This window comes from Corvus brachyrhynchos, unplaced genomic scaffold (assembly GCF_000691975.1).
Source record: "Corvus brachyrhynchos isolate BGI_N302 unplaced genomic scaffold, ASM69197v1 scaffold48, whole genome shotgun sequence".
NCBI lineage: Eukaryota > Metazoa > Chordata > Aves > Passeriformes > Corvidae > Corvus > Corvus brachyrhynchos.
In genome coordinates, this window is record NW_008240027.1 from 2,740,259 (window position 1) to 2,756,698 (window position 16,440).

At 49.0% G+C, this 16,440-nt stretch overlaps 2 protein-coding genes across 3 annotated transcripts in view; both read right to left on the reverse strand.

Annotated features, from left to right (window-relative positions):
• On the reverse strand, positions 1-7,086 carry LOC103621966 (cytochrome P450 4B1). Its single transcript, XM_008640852.2, has 12 exons — positions 6,771-7,086; positions 5,756-5,897; positions 5,010-5,054; positions 4,798-4,925; positions 4,243-4,367; positions 3,997-4,148; positions 3,686-3,792; positions 3,326-3,516; positions 2,896-3,029; positions 2,387-2,451; positions 1,641-1,723; positions 1-921 (listed from the first exon to the last, which is right to left on the reverse strand). The coding sequence occupies exons 1-12, from the start codon at positions 6,954-6,956 to the stop codon at positions 753-755; spliced, it is 1,527 nt and encodes a 508-aa protein (XP_008639074.1). The 5' UTR covers positions 6,957-7,086; the 3' UTR covers positions 1-752.
• A 6,053-nt stretch (positions 7,087-13,139) lies between these two features.
• Positions 13,140-16,440, reverse strand: part of LOC103621896 (cytochrome P450 4B1) — an 11,630-nt gene continuing 8,329 nt past the window's right edge. The window contains exons 7-12 of one of the 2 annotated variants that reach the window (XM_008640758.2): positions 16,314-16,420; positions 15,649-15,839; positions 15,036-15,169; positions 14,824-14,888; positions 14,534-14,616; positions 13,140-13,897 (exon numbers count right to left, since the gene is read on the reverse strand). In XM_008640758.2, the coding sequence (XP_008638980.1) occupies positions 13,729-13,897; positions 14,534-14,616; positions 14,824-14,888; positions 15,036-15,169; positions 15,649-15,839; positions 16,314-16,420 (749 nt within the window). In that variant the 3' untranslated portion in view covers positions 13,140-13,728. The remainder of the gene's footprint in view (positions 13,898-14,533; positions 14,617-14,823; positions 14,889-15,035; positions 15,170-15,648; positions 15,840-16,313; positions 16,421-16,440) is intronic. The other variant, XM_017743585.1, reaches the window with a different exon arrangement.

Genomic DNA, 16,440 nt, shown 5'->3' on the forward strand with positions numbered 1-16,440 from the left:
TTGGAGATCATCCCCACAAGGCTTTATTCTCATTTCAGGGAGGAGAACAAGGCTGATCACATGCTGTTTCCAGTGTGCCAAGTGCTTCCTCCAGGTTAGCTGGTGACAGGTTTCTGCGCTGGCTCCTGACTACCCTCAGCCCAAGGAATTTCAGAGCTGGGGCAGAAAACAACCACAGGCATTCATCTCCATAATGGTGGGCACAGTGCCAGCCCCAGAGCAGGAATCTTTTGGAGGGTGGTGTGTGGGGATGCAGTGAGGCAGCCGGGAGGAGCCCTCCTGCCCTGGCACACCCAGGCTGGAGGCAGGGCAGGGACTGCGCTGGGGCAGCGCCCAGGCTTTAGGCATCCGTGCAAACCATGCCGGGCGTTGGTCACTGCCAAGCCCAAGCGGGGAACTGACAATGGGACAAATCCACAGATGGGTGACAGAAGTCCTGTCAGGGAGCGTATGAGGGCAGGTTGGAGGTGAGGAGATGAGCAGGACATGGAGGACGCCCGTGGAGGTGAAGGATGAGCCACAGCCATGCTGTGGAACACCCTTAGCAGTGCTGCTCCCCCTGCAAGGAGGGGACCTGCACCTGCTGGGTTTGGTGTTTGCAAAGAGCCTCTGGACAGCAGCAGGACAAGGGTTAATATGGGAGAGGTCCAATGTGGCCACTGTGGGTCTGTTTGGCACTCCCCTCTTAAATCTCTGGGTGGAGGGTCTCCCCTGGGAGAGCTCTTGCCCCCCTGCCATGGTACCCCACAGGATCAGAAAATCTTCTTCAAATGCAGGTGTATCCCGTTGCTGGACCTGAGGATGATCTGTGGTACCATTATGGGAAGCTTGGATGGGTCTGGGCGGAGTTCGAAGTGGAGCAGGGTCAAGGCCAGCGCCACCTTCATCTCATTCATGGCAAACTGCTGCCCGATGCAGTTTCTGGGGAGGGGGTGACAAATGCTCCGATTGCTGCCTTCGTCCCTGACCACCCCCAAGCTGGACTCACCCCATGTGTGAGCTGGGGGACTTCCAGCTGCTGCGAGGATGACACCACAGCTTATCTAGTAAGCCCCTGATGAACTCAATTCTGTGGTGGGGTATTGCTATTTTTCTTATTAATAGGCATTGGAAAAAGATACAAGATTGAGAGAACTGGAGCTTATTTCACTAAGAAGTGCAGCCAGGATCCAGACACCTCTAAAAGGTTATTTCTGGCTCTGTGTGGTGGTCCTCTTGCAAGTTACTGAGACCTCAGTATCCTGCATCTGTCTATCGATACAGCATTGGAACCACAGAGAGGTGGGCCCAGCTTGGCTTGGAGGTGCACTCGGATTCACCCCTAAACAAGGGAGCTATGTTCCCACTGCAGGCAAGAGAAAATGTAAACATCTCCACAAAGCCACACAAAAAATGTGTGAAATCCTACCGTGACCACAGAGCTTGGGGTGTGGGAAGTGCTCTGGAGCTGACAGAGCATGGGAATCCCATTACAGGAGATGCTGTAATAGGAAATCCTGTTACAGAAAGCCTGCTTGAGTTGGCCAGGCCAACTTTGCTTGTGGAGACTGAGGGAGGATTAGCTGCAGGGGCTTGACTCTGAGCTAGGTCTCACATGCAAGGCAGCCTGATGGGAAAGAGAGGGCTGAAGGATCTCCCACCTGGATCCAGCAGAGAAAGGCAGGAAAGCATGGGAGTGCCTCTGTGTTGAGTTCTCTGGAGAAAACCTCAGGGGATCATAAACCTGTGGGGGAAACAAAGACCATTTGTTCGGTGTTTGGTCTGATCTGAGTAGCACCAAGGTCTTCCCTGGTCCCCAAGTTAGGGCTGGACATGGCCTCTGCTCTTCCTGGGAGAGCTGCAGATGACAGTCATCTCTCTACAATCCACCGAGTGGATCTTCCCCTTGGAGATATCCAGGTCACCCACCACAATGCCCAAGATGCCTGCAGGTGTTTCCTTATCCATGGCAGTAATGACCAAGTCAGGATCCCTCTGTTCCAGAGATGCCTGATCCTTGTTCTCCAGACAGAGAGACAGCTATGCACCCTGCCTCAAACTTTCCAGTTATTTCTTGATGCCTCTAAAATATCATCTTCAAATCACTCCCCGGCCTGAAGGGCTTGGGGACTTCTCAAACCATTCTAAGTGGGCAGCTGAAAGCAGTCTGGATATCTCTGTGTCACCATGCACAAAGAGACTATTGAACACCCATTCCCAGCACTTTGTCATATTCAAAGCCTTTGGGGTGTTTGGTAACTCAACTGAACTTTGCATTTGGATGTGGACTGTTGGAATGACAAGGGAAAAAAAAACATAGCAAGGAGGCACAGGCTGCCTGGTCCAAGGGGAATGGATGTCTGGGCTCAGAGATCATCTTCCCTTTCCTGTTATAAAGGTGAAATACCTCGGGGTCCTCCCAGACATCCCGGTTCCTGTGAATAGCAAATATGTTCAGTCCAATCTGGCAGCCTGTGAAAGAAAAGGGAGAAAAAGCTGATGACACCTCAGAGTGAAGATGCAGGAGAGGTGTTTTTGGGATTCTCTCCCTCCCTGAGCTCTGCAGCGGCTGTTGCAGGAGATCTGGCAGGGATCTCCCGGAAACCTCACATGGAAAAAAGAATGGCCTTAGAGCTAGGCTCCTTTCTCTCATCAGTGTATCACTTTGACTTGGCCAGGAACAACACTCCACAAGTCCCCTCTGAGCTCTGTGAACACCCCACCACCCTGGAGCATGTCATTGGACTCTGTCTGGCCACCCTTTACGGGCTCGCTGTGGTGGCAAAGCCGTGGTAGCTCCATACAGCCCTTGGGAGAAAGAAGGGAGTCTGGAAGACCCTTCAGCCTCTCCACACACAGCAAGGAAGCCCCGCTTGTCACGGACAGCCGCAAGAAAGATGAACAAACTCAACAGACCTGCTGGCAAGCTGCGTCCATCAGGAAATGTGACGGGTTTGGAGAGCTGTCGGGACACACCAGGAACTGGTGGGAACAGGCGCAAGCTCTCCTTGATGCACATCGTGGTGTAGGTCATCTTCCCAAGGTCCTCCCTGAAAGCAGACTTGCTGAGGGTGCACTCAATCCCTTTGTCTATGTCACTGATGAAGATAATAAACAGTACTGGCCCCAGTATGGACCCCTGAGGGATACCACCTGTCACTGATCTGGACATTGAGACATTGACCCCTGCCTGCTGGATGCCACCTTCCAAACAATTCCTCAACCTCTGAACAGTCCACCCATATCTCTCCAATTTAGAGAGAAGGATGTTGTAGGAGACCATGTCAAAAGCCTTAAAGGGTAAGAAAAAGAGTTCAAGATAACGGAATAAGCACTCCTAGCTCACCACTCAATGGTATCTCGATCTCCCAGGATTCCCTGGATCTCCTCCCTGCACCGTTGCTGGTGCTCAGGGTGCAATGACATGCAGTAGAAGAGCCAGGAGATCCCACTGGCCGTGGTATCGTGACCCTCAAACATGAAGGTGTCCACCTCAGCACGCAGGTCCTCATCAGACAATCCAACTCCATTTGCATCCTAATGAAGAGGAGAGCATATAATGCCTAATCACACAGGCCTTTTATTTTTATACCCAAAGGGTTTGAAGGATTTGGTGTCTCTTGTGCTTCCTTTCTTGTGCTGTTGCACCCTCGGTGCCACACGGTTCTGTTCTTTGGCATTTGGTACAATAATTTAAAACATTCACCTTGCTACAAAGCAGAATGTCCAGAAAATCCAGGTGTCTCTTCTTCTGGATCTTTTCAAGTTCCCTCTCATTGGAGAGCAACATCTTTCTTTCTTGTATTACCTGATCTGCACAGAAGAGAGATCAGTTCGGTGCATCCTGCCTCTTCAGAGTACCCTCATGTACCTGACCGCTCGGTCATCAGCTTGGGCTCTTGTTTAATGTGTAACCCTCTGGCCAACGCATACTGCAACCTTGCTCTGAGCCACTCCAGAGACAAGTGGGGGAGAGGTTCAGCTGGGGGACAGGACTGGGGAGAAGGGCAGGAATACCTGTGTGGGTATGGGCCAGCTTGCAGGCATCCTGAAACTCACGGCCTTTGCGAGTCAGGTCGTAGAAGACATCCTTGAAAGAAAAAGTCTGGATTCTTTTGTTCAGGAGGCAGCTCAGGTCATAAACAGCTCTAATGTAATAGTGGGAGTTGCTGTAAGGAGGCCGAGGTTAAAGCTGGTGTTAGCAAAATGAGTGGTGAAACAGGAGCACTTGCTTTGCCAGGGTTTAGAAATTCAGGCACTGACCTCTGAGTCTGACAGTTGGAATTAAAGCTGAAGGCACATTTCATGATGCTGTCTAGTGTCATCAAGCTGACATCTTGAAAGAGCTCCACTGACTTCCTCTCCTTGATACGCTTGTCCCATTTATCCTAGAGGGAGAGACAGGGGTAAGGAGAGACAGACTACCATCTGTGGTCAGGTCAAGTTTTCCCGTCCCTCTTCCCAGATCCACAGTGCTAATTGCTTTCTTTTCTGGAAGCAGAGGCCGTAGTTCATGATATATTCCATTAATCTAATCTAACTCTTCTGTGCATTTCTTTTTCCAGGTGTATCACGTCAAGGTATGAAAGGATATTCTTGCAATGGTTGATTTTATTGGCAAAAAAAGAAAGAATAAGTGGAGAGTCCCAAGGGACACTGAAGGTGAAGGGAGAAATTTCAGAACTTCCAAACTACTCCAAAAGTTCAGTGAAACTCTAGAAATTATCTAAGTGCAGTCTCTTTCTCTCATTCACAGATCTGATTATTTTCACTGTTTCACAGCTGAAATGTAAAAGTAGCAGGAGTGGGGATTCTTACCAGCATCACTTTGACGGAGTCTGACATCAGGGTCACATAAGATTTCAGAACATCATAATGAAAAGCTGGGGTGAGCATCTTCCGGTGCTGGAACCATTTGCTTCCTTCCAAGATCAGCAGCCCCTTCCCTGAAGGCACAAACAGCAAAGGGACAATCAGCTCCTTCAGGCTCTGATCATAGCTCTGACATCCTTACTCTTCTTCTGACTTACCAATCCAGGGAATTAGGAATCTGTAGGGTAGACTAGCCTTGGGATCTGTAAAACAGAGCAGGTATCAGAAATATATGAATAATGAATTCAGCACAACAAAAGAGGAAATTCAGGATAAATTTGCAACGGATTTCACCCTCTAAATCACAAGATGGGATTACTCTCATTTCAAGACATAAAATATTGTACCACCAGAGGTAGCGTTTAAAAGCGGTCATCTACAATTATGATGGCAGTGGACTTGAAAAAACAGAGAAAGAACAAAAAAATGTGTGTGGAAAAGAAACAGCCACGGCAAATTTGAAAACTGAGAACAATGGATGGGAGTTACTGGGGATGGCCCCGTATTTAACACTCACATGCTCCACAGAAGGGAGCAGAGGAGAAAACTTAAGATGCTTTCTGAGAGCCATTGCCATGCCAGCTCACCCTTTTTACTGGGTTTACTGGGAAGCACAAATATTGCAGTGGTAGAATCCATAGAAGACAATAAGACAAATGACCCTCAAACTGGGAACTGACAGGAAACTGGAAGGAACAGTGCCCAGGAACCTGGTCACTGTTTTGCACAAGAATACAAACTGCTCCATAAAACCTGGGGCAGGCTGGCAGTTCATGAAGAGGAGCAAAAGAATTGCAATAGCTGTGAAGGAAGCTGGCAGAGGGGATGATTCCAGGTAAGTTTCCCAGTATTTTCTTGGTAGGAAAGCATCAAAGACTTCTCAAAACCAAATGTAGAGACTTACCTGTTCGGCCAAGTACGCTTTTGGCATATTCAGGATGATGGACAACTAGAGAAGGCAAGACTGGTCCAAACCATCTGGGAAAGGCATAGGGATATTCTTCTCCCCATGACACTATCTGATGTAAAAAATTTTCAGAATGTATCTGCAATGAGAATTAATCAGGGATTAATAAAGGCAAAAAAAGAGGGACATGGAAGGGAGAGCAGAGGTTAAACTTGCACTCTCATGGAAAGCACATGCAAGACATTCTCTCTTGGGAAATGAAGGAAGAGTGGGCGGACTCTCCACACAGGGGCTTTTGTGCTGCAGGTGGAGGACAGGATGAGCATTGCAAGGGGACTGTGCACAAGAGGAAAAGCTGCCTGAGCCACCAAATCCCTGCAGCACAAGACAGCTCCACGGAGTGTCCCTTGCTGGGCTGGCTGCAGCTGAGCCACCTTAGGACGGCCCAGGCTCGGAGCAGCTCCGTGTTGCACTTGGGAGTCTACAGCTGGCATGGGCAATGCCAGGATGCCTGGTGGACAGGCCAGGCAGACCAAGGCTATCACACCCCTGTTCCTAATTTCAGCAGTGCAAGGTGGGCATGCAGGGTGAAAGCAAAACATCTTCACCATAAAATGATGGAAATGGGCTGCATTAAAATGCCCTGCTTTTGTGGCTGTCTTCTTCAGTGGCTATAGGGCAAGGCACTCCTACTGGTAGAAGGTTTCATGTAACAAAGAGACGTTTTATGGTTGCTCATACTCAAAGGACTTCATGGAAGTCCCATAACTCTATGTTTGAGGGCATGATTGAAAAGAGCATGACTCTTTTTTGCCAAATGATGTACACCTCATATCCAGCACCCTTTCCTCTTGCCCTGCAGAAGTCTTGGCACTCCTTCTGCAGAGGTCCTCTCCTGAAGGAAGACACAGGAGCAGGGGACACACACATCCCATGCAGTCCTTCTCATCCTGACTGATACCTTGCACAGTTGGGATAAACCCACCCTGGCTGAGCCCAGCTCACTCCTTACCAGGTGATTGTGGCCATAGAGCCAGTGTTTTGGGGGGCCAGGGAATGCCTCCAGAGCTTTGGTGAGTTTCTTCCTCTCCCGGTAGAACTGGAGCACCTTCAGCAGCACAAAGATTACACCAAGCAGCACAGACAGCTGCAGGACGACAGCAGAAGGTCTGGCTATGTTGTCCAGCAGAGATGCCATGCTGGTCCGGGACACTGCCTTCTCCTGCCTGTTTCTCACCTGCTGCTCTCACACCTGAGCCAGGTGGGGAGCTCAGTGCAGGTAAAAATCCTCTCCCTCCTCCTCTGCAGGAGCGGAGTCTGGCGAAATGGAGCTGACAGCAATTTATAGCTGCTGGAACATCATGGCAAACACTGCGTCAGCTCAGCCAGCAGCCTGTGCTCCCACTCGCCCTTTGACCTGCTTTCTGCAGCCTGCCCCTGCAACCTGGATAACAGACAGCCTCTGAATCTTTCCTGCTTTCTCTGAAGTCCCAGCAGCGCTGTCACACACTCACAGTCCTCCATGCCCAGGTGGACAAAGACAGAGGAGGAAGGAGGTGAGATGTAGGTAGGCTGGGGCTCTAGTTGAGCTCTGTGCTGTCCTCAGACAGTTCAGGTATAGAAGCCATCCATCTGCCCGCATGAGGTGAGGAACACAAAGGCCACCTCTTCCCAATGAGCTGCGCATGGATTCAGCCACCTTCATCTGTAAAAGCAGCGCTCTGGGTGACTGCAGCATCACCCAGCACTGCTGGGCTGTAATCGAGAGAATGGACCTAACTCCAGCAGCTCACAAGGGATGTGGCCCTACTCCCCGAGGGCTCCTGCCACAGAGAAGGCAGGAGACAAAACTGCAGTCCAGAGGAATTACCATGGCCAGGAGATGAGACAAGGAGAGGAAATGCTGCAGAGCAGTGAAGTGAGCGGCATCAAGGTGGAGAGCACATGATGGGGAGGTGTGATGGAAGGTCATGTTCCCTCTACAGTGCTGGTGAGCCCTCCTTCCTCTGTCCACATGGCATCTCACCTTCTCCAAAAAAGGCTCTGTATCACTGCATTTACCTCTCTATTGAAGTGATTGGTTAGGGCCCAGGTAGGACCCTCCTAGGAATCCCTGTGCAGATCCTGCTGGTTACCTGGACTCACATCCCATAAGCCCAGAAACCTGGAATGGCAATGTGGAGCTGGTGGAGAATTGGGACTGGAAGCATATGTGTGTGGGTGACTTCCAGGCATATTGTGAAAAGGAGGATCCCCAGATGGGCTGAAGTAATGTCCCATTTGTGTCTTGGGATATTATGAGGATAAATGGGTTATCATTTGTGGAGGCTGATAGTCTGATAGGATACAACATAGGGGCTGCTGAACTTTGTGAGTGCTTCTCTTCAATGTAACACATCTCTGAGACACAGGACTTCTGATGTTTGGGCACTTTCCTTTAGTTTTTAGTCTAAAATATGCCATGTCCCACTTTTTCTGCCTGTAGAGTCATTTTGTTGATAAAACATACTGTTTATCTGATGTTCAGTGTCACTGCCTTGGAGAACATCCCTGGTAGGCACTACACTGAGCAGCATTACCTTTTCACACACTTGGCCATCTTCATGAAAATTAGTGTTTCTTGTTATACTGAGCCAGCTGGATCTGTGTGAAAGTTCAGGGGAGAGTTAAAGGTTGATCTTTAAGAGGCAGAAAGCTGCAATCTGCCGGGTTAGGCATTTCTTAGGGAGGGCTTTGGTGGTAGCCAGAGCATGAGGGACCCAGTTTGCCGTGACAAACTCTCACGTGAAGACCTGCAGCAAATTCCTAAATCTAATGATGTTGTGTAGTTGGGTCTCTCGCAAGGTCTGCACAAGGAAAACAGGGAGGTCTGATGTTTGAGCCTTTGTTCATTGCCAATGGAGCTGTCTGGAATTTCCTGTGGCACCTATCCCATTGCCAGACTGACCAATCTGGATTTGGCTGGCACCTTTCAGTAATGATGTAAAAAATAAGTCATAAATACCCCCAAACCCACAAGTGGAGGGGACAGGACAGTGGATGGGGGTTCTGGTGCAGCCACAGATGAAACTTTTATAACAACCCAGAAATTCTCAGTGGTGACAAAGTCCCTGGACAGTTGGTTTGACCATGAACAAGGTCAATTTTTACCAAACTGGCTCCCTTATAGTTATAAAATAACCAATAACAACTGTTGAGCCCAAAGCCAAAGCTTATGGGTTGTCGTGAAGGTCAAGTGAGATGTCAAGTGCTGAGCTGATACGGAGGGAACATAAGGGACAGAGTGGCTAAACCCACATTTATGGGGATTTGGAGCAAGAATCTGAGCTTGGGTGATAGCAAAACTGGGTGCTTAACCCAGCCTCCAGCCTCTGCATTCTATATTTCACTGGTGGAGGGGAGAGAAAAGCCTTTCTCCTGTATTTCAGAGGTTTCACAGCAAGAGGGGCCATGAACACTCACAGCCTGGGGAAGATAACTCAGACGGTTTTGCAGGGAAAGAAATCATGAAAGTTCAAAAGGAAAAGTGAAGTTGCTGCAGAGCTGCAAGCGGAGAAAAGTGAAAAGGGACAGTACTGGTTTGATCATTGTAAGGGCCTGGGACAAGGCCAGAACGATCTGTTAGCACCAGAAGAATCTACAGCTCTGGAGGAATCCAGAAGAAGATCCCAGCATGAAAAAGCAGGTACAAGGGTCTTCTGATAGCCACAGCAGTCTGGGGGGGCTGGCAGGGGGACCAGAAGCTTGGCTTGACCTTCTGGACATTTGAGACTGGTGAAACTGCAGTTGGGTGTTAAAGGACACTTGGAAGGCTGTCAAACGTTTGTAGAGAGCCTCTGGAGGGCTGGCTCGATGCTGCAGATGTTCACGTGATGGCAATGGGGCCACAACAGGTCAGGCCACCAACATAAAACAACCCACTTACACTGAAAAATTTCCATCCCATACCCCAACCACAGACACAGCAGGCTGTGAAATTTGGGAATTTTTTTTCTTTCTGGGTCTTGTGAATTTCTCCGCTTACTTTAGACACCTAAGCAGAAGAAGGAGAGGCTCTTCCTCACTGATTTAACTCACACTGTTGGAATTCATTGCAGAAGAACTGGTTTACTGAGCAGGTGAAATTTAGGTGGCAATTGGGTACTTTGCCCCAGAGTGTGATCTTGCAGCAGCTGCTTTCCCTGGTTGTGCCTGTGTTTATTCAGATAGGAGGAAGAGTCCAGGCCCATCTGTCCCTGTGTGTTCCTGCAGCACTCAGTGATGACAGATGAAATGTAACAGTAATGCCAAAAAAAATAATAACATTTCAAGCTTCCAAACACATGATAGATGAGAAAATCATGGCAAGAGCCCAGCAAGTGCTGCAGAGTAATGCAAGCTGCCTGGATCCCATCTGACCACACGTCTCAAGGATGAATGTATATCTGGAAGCATTTAATACAGCTGTCCTACAAATATGTTGCAATATTTACTTAATTTACAGGCTGCTTCCAGTGTAAAATCCCAGCGGAGTTTAGATGGAAATTGCTGGTGCCATCTGACAGTGAATTTTCCTGGAGAGCAGCGTGGGTCCTGTGCAGGGACAGCATTCCCAGTGCTGCAAGCCAGCTGCTCTCCCTGCTGGTCCTGCTGCTTCCAACATGCCTGGAAGCATCTGAAAAAGTGCCACCACTGAACTGAGATGGACAGACACCCTTCACGTGACAGGGATGCGGCTGCACAGTGCTGGTGACAGTCTGTGGGGAAAGGAGTAATTGTGAGGGAGTAGGTGGCATCTTTGCCCTGCTGCTGCTGAAAAACCAAGCTGCAATGAGAGAAATCCAGGCTGGTTTTAACTGAAACAAAGACTTAACCCTTGCTGCACCTCACACAGCCCCTCCCGTGAGTTCTTGTTAAAATAGTTATCTGAAGGTCTGAATCCTTCAGACAGTCCAAGGTCAGCCCATCATCTTTGCAATTACCCTTTCTGCAGAAAGTAGGGAAGGATTAAAGAATGAGGTAAGCTCTCTGCAGCTGGTCCTTGACTGTCCTTAATGCTGTGAGCAGTACATCCCACGTGACCAGGTCTTTTTATTATTACCTTGTCTCTAATACCCAGGAGGGGAAAGGCAACTGGGGGGAATTGCTCTCAGGAATCACATTCTGGAAAGATCTGGCTCACTCTGGCCCTGGGGCACAGTAGCTCCTGTTGCAGCCTCAGGCCCACTCTCCAGTTCAGAAGCAGAGCAGACATGGAAGATCTGTGATGTGAGACGGTGCAGGATGTGGGATGATGCAGGATGCAGGACATAGGATGTGGGATGAGAGATGCAAGATGTGGGATGATGCAGGATGCAGGATACGGGATGTGGGATGCAGGATGTGGGATGCAGGCTGGCCAGCCTGGCATGGAGAGCTGGCCTGGCATGAGGTGCTGGCCCATGTGGCTCAGGGAAGTTGGGAGCTGGGCTGCCATGTGTGGGGTTATTTGGAAGAGTGTCTCCAGTTCCTAGCCTCAGGGGGTGACAGCACCAAGGAGAGATTTGTGAACAGGTCTTGTGCTGGGTTTGGGTGGCTACAAGGGGAACCAGGCTCTGCTCCCTTCTCATGCAAAGAAGCCACAAGCACAACACAGAGAGGATGGTGAGAATGCTGCAGAGCATCTTCCCTTTTCCTCTTCACATTTGAAGAGGCAGATTTTTAGTGAATCCTAGAAGTCACAAGGGGGACAATGGCTGAACAGGATGAAGACAGGAGCAGTCAGGCTTTTCCATCCCAGGGCTCGGAACATTCGTGTGTTTCCAGCTGGGAAAGCAGCAGTGCAGCTTTTCCTGTACCCCCAATTCAGTCCACTCACAGAAACCAAGCCAGAGGTAACCTGCCCCAGCCTTACACCACATCCATTACCTCCTTTGGGCTTCTGGAGTACCCAGTAAAACCAGTCACCAACTTCTAAAACGTCTGCAGATTCCCCAGATAACCTATGTCAGGGCTTTAGAAATCTTAGGGAGTGCTTGATGTTACGTAATCTGTATCTACCCAAATGCAATTTAGCAGCTGCCATTTATTTAGACGAGGACTGTTATGTCAAGCTCCCCTAGTTTTATCCCCTTTAACCTACTCTCCTTCAGTGGGTACACCATGATTTCAGCCTTTGCTCTTGCTCATTAGGTGCTCGTGCTTTAATCTTTCACATTGGAATGCCAAGGTCCATCCACTCCTCTTTAGATGGCATTTTTTTCAAATCTTGTCTTTAAAAGAAAATTGCATCCAATACAGAGATATATGTAATTTATTCTGGTAATTTCAGTTATTTTGATTAAAAATTTTCTCATTTTGCACTTTAGAGTATGCAAGCTTGGAGTAGATGCCGTTGCTTTTATACTTAAATCTCCAAACAGGGTTGAAGGACACTGTCTCATTTCATTTGCTGAAAGAGAAGCAAGTGAAAAATTTTTGAGAAATATTTGTGTTTATGCATCCAAGTATGATGTTTGCTGTGATTGCAACAGCAGGATATTATTGATTATTATTACCTTTTCTGTCTCTCTGAATACCCACTGGAGAGATTGCTGCCTGTCAGTCATTTCCTCTCTTGTCTTTATGCAATGTCTGTGCCTGCTCTTATGTTTCAGACTTGCATCCCATTCACTGCCGCAGTTTTTCAATTTATCGAGATAATTTTGCATCCTGATATGGCCCTGCAAAGAGCTTGTGGTGTCTCATAGTTTTGTAACTTTTTACATTTTGTTAAGCATACTCTGTCTCTCTTCTTTGCATAGTTGTGATTCCAGCTCAAGAGCTGCACCTCATGTCTCAAGAGGGGACAGGCAGCTGCAGAAAGTGGATTTTCTCCTGGGCTGCCCCAGCATATCCTTGCAAACCAGACTCTGCAGGGGGGAGCTGTATGAAGTCAGCTGCTGTCTTACTGCACAGCAGCCTTCTCACAATCCTGGAACCACAGCTGACATCACTGTGATGATAATTGCAACAGCAGCCTTTGGGATTCCACATTTGATGTGTGATATTCTATCCCAACAATGATCCCTGCAGGGGAGGAGGACAGCTCACTAGTGTCCTCCAGTGTACCAACTCTCATAACTTTATCAGCTTAAGAAAATAAAATAATACTAAAAAAAACAGGGACATCCCCCCCCCTCCCCCACACACCTTCTAACTATCAGAACTTTGACTGAAGATTGCTTATTGGACCCCTGTTAGAGTTGCCCATGGAAGGAGATGCTGTGTTGGCTGTGCCTGGAGACCCACAGGCAGTTTCCTGGCCTGTCCAGGATCATCTCTTGCTGCTCATGGGCTTCCTCTCCATCTTCCATTTCTAAATGGGTTTTACACTGCATTTGTGATGAAGCAGACAAGCACCGTCAATATAAACAACACAGTCGCTGTTGCAGGAAAAATTATTGGTTTATTAAGACAAAAATTACAGAATATTTTGCAGTTTGGGCAGAATTTCAGAGCCCAAACTGGAATCAGTGCTTTCAACAAAATAGAGACCCACTGAGTGTGAGAAGTGAGACAGAGGCCTGCCACAGGCCGTCCCCACTGCAGGAGAGGAGGGCTGACCTCTAGGCACTGAGGAAGGTGCTGACGACGGAGCAGGGCTGGAAATGGTCACAGATTTGGCCAGGACACGAGTGTGAAGGCAGGATTTGGTAAGAAGGAAGCTGGTGGGACCTGCAGATGTTCCCAGGCCAGGCCAGCCCTTATGGCAGTGCAAGGGGACAGACAGCATGGCCATGCCTGGCTGCTCTGAGATCAGTGCCCTGGAGCAGATGGCTCACAGTGGTCTGTGCAATGTCATCCCAGCTACCTGGGCCTAGCCTGAAAAGGGCTTTCAGCTAGTAGACAAAGCACAGAAATCAGGAATCCTCATCCCCAAATCCTGCCCTGCACTTCTGCCCCAGAGAAAGAAACATTGTCCGTCATCTGCTTGGTCCCTCCCTCTGGTAAAGGCAGGAAGGTTTCCAGCATCAGCGGATTTTCTTTAAGTACAGGTGAATCCCATTCTTGGAGCGAAGGATGAGCCGAGTTATTTTGCGGGGAGGCTTGGCAGGGTCAGGCAAGAGCTCGAAGCGCAGCAGGGTCAGAGCCAGTGCCACCTTCATCTCGTTCATGGCAAATTGCTGCCCGATGCAATTCCTGTGGAGAAACAGAGCAGCTCAGCCACCTCCACCACAGTGCTGGGCACAGCAAACACCCGCAGCCCATCCCAGCCCTCCCACACCAGCACACATCCTCTCCTCTGCAGCTCAGGGGCTCCAGGCAGTGCTTTGGGCAGCGAAACCAGAGGCATGGGCTGAGCAGGAGGAATTTAGAGGAATATTGGGAGCTCATAAATGTGTGTTCAATGAGCATGGAGAAGGAGGGACATGGGGAAACCAAAGGAGAGGCCAGCAGGGATGAGGTGGTGGGTCTCCAAGCAGGGAAGGTCTGCAAGGTGTTTGCCTTGAAGGAGTGAGCACAGGGCAAAGGGAAGGATTGAGGGGAGGGGAGAAGGGGGAATGAAAGGGCAGGAGGGTGGGATGGGATCTTTGCATCAAGGAGAGGATAGCAGGCTCCCTGCAGGATGCCAACAGAATGTTCCACAGCTTTGGGACCCAGTTCCCTGTCCCCAGAAGGGGCTTGGCAATGCTGCCTTCCCATTTTGCCTGCTGGTATCAGAACCCCTCTGTTACACAAACACTTATATCCTCATTTAACTATTCACTGCTGCAGGGCCAGGACTGCAGGTGGTTGTTTCTGCCCACTACACCTTCAGTGTTCAATTCCCCTTACCTCATTCCAGCAGAAAAAGGCAGAAAGGCGTGAGAGTGCCTGCCAGAGAGATTCTCCGGGGAAAAACGCAAAGGGTCAAACACCTGGAAATTAAGAATATGCAGCAAGCAGAAGCAATTATTTAAAGAACACAGTACTGACTGGTATCTTGAGAAATGTGACACCCCTTAATTTATGAAGAATCCCACAGGAGAGAGAGAATTCTTCTCTCCTGCTAACGGGTGAAGGGCACATGGGAAGAGGCACATCATAAAGGGAAAAAATTATTAGGAGATCAAAAGAAAACTCACCAAAGGATCTTTCCATACTTCAGGGTTTCTGTGAATGAGGTAAATGCTTATTGCAGTGATGCTGCCTGGAAAACAATTGAGGAGGAGAAGAGGGCTCACTGACAAAGAAACAAGCGAACATCTGCACAGCCCAGCCTGAACATCTGTGCCAGCGAGGATGCAGCTGGTGCCTGAGAGCAGAGTTTTGTGCAGCGGGAATGGGATTTACAGACCTTCCGGCAAAGTGCGTCCATCAGGGAAGGTGATGGGCTTGCTGAGCTGCCGGGACACTCCAGGCACTGGGGGGTAAAGGCGCAGGCTCTCCTTGATGCACATGGTGCTGTAAGTCATCTTGCCCAGGTCCTCCCTGTTGGGACAGGCAGGCTGAGCCCCACACACCCCCACTGCCTGTGCTGGGAGGTCCCTTCACCCACAGACATCCACCCCCTGAGCAGATCCCCCTGCAACAGAACAGAGGCACCCACAATGTCCAGTCACAGGCTGCTGGAGGCTGGGGATGCCAGGACACCTCTGAACAACCTGGACAACCACTGAACAATCTCAAGTGCAGCGTGACAGCGAAAGGTGAAAAGCACATCTATGATGTCCTGTGGTGAGAAAACAGGAGAGAGCAAAGAGCAATGCTGGTGGCCCAGGACTTGTATGGCATGCAGAATGTCCCTTCCAGGGTGGCAGACTTAGCTGAAGGATCTGCTCCATCCTGTGAAGTCCCTGGGCATGCAGCAACCTTTAGCACCCCAGCTATTGAGCCTTGAAGACATTGCTCACTTAGAAATGGCAGAGATAGGAAAAGAGTTACCAGCAGAGGAAATGGTGCAGCCTTACCACTGGATTGTGTCCCGGTCCCCCAGGATGCTCTGGATCTCCTCCCTGCACCGTTGCTGGTGCTCAGGGTGTATTGCCAGGCAGTAGAAGAGCCAGGAGATGCCGCTGGCTGTCGTGTCGTGGCCCTCAAACATGAATGTGTCCACCTCGGCACGCAGGTCCTCATCAGACAATGCAGCTCCATTCTCATCCTAAAAGTCCAGAAACACTCTCAGTGGACCATACATGTAAAATTTATATATATATATATATTACAGTACACACACATATATAAATATATAAATATCCTTATATTCTTTCTGCTATTGCAAAAGGGGCGTGATGCTGCCTGTGGGATACATATAAACAAAATCAATGTCTGTTTACACTGAATTCAGGGCCCTTTTCCCTTCACTTTTAAATCTCTTTATCCCTCCATATTAAACCACCAGGACTATGAAATCCCTCTGCAGGTTGTATACCCAAAAAGACACTGCCAGCATTTCAACAATGGAAAATTGGATCACCTTGGTCTCTCTTCAACTGGGTGGGACTGGGCTAATTTTTCTTTTTCTTTATGGATTGAATTTTTTTTAATGGACCCTGAGGGTCTCTGGGGGTTTGTGGCACCCTTGCAAAAACTGACTGGCATGTGCCCTGCCACATACACACTCCTCACCACTCACTTTGGCACACAGCAGAATGTCCAAGAAGTCCAAATGTCTCTTCTTCTGGATCTTTTCAAATTCCCGTTCATCTTTAAGGGATTCCTTTCGCTCATGGATCACTTTGTCTGGGGGAGAAAGGGTTAAA

What these genes read in the sequence shown, in the direction of transcription:
- LOC103621966 (XM_008640852.2), bottom strand. Translation starts at nt 6,956, where the DNA reads ATGGCATCTCTGCTGGACAACATAGCCAGACCTTCTGCTGTCGTCCTG. An exon ending in TCTATGGCCACAATCACCTG is followed by an intron (nt 5,898 to 6,770) that starts GTAAGGAGTGAG and finishes TTCTCATTGCAG; the next exon opens with ATACATTCTGAAAATTTTTT. An exon ending in AAGCGTACTTGGCCGAACAG is followed by an intron (nt 5,055 to 5,755) that starts GTAAGTCTCTAC and finishes TCTGTTTTACAG; the next exon opens with ATCCCAAGGCTAGTCTACCC.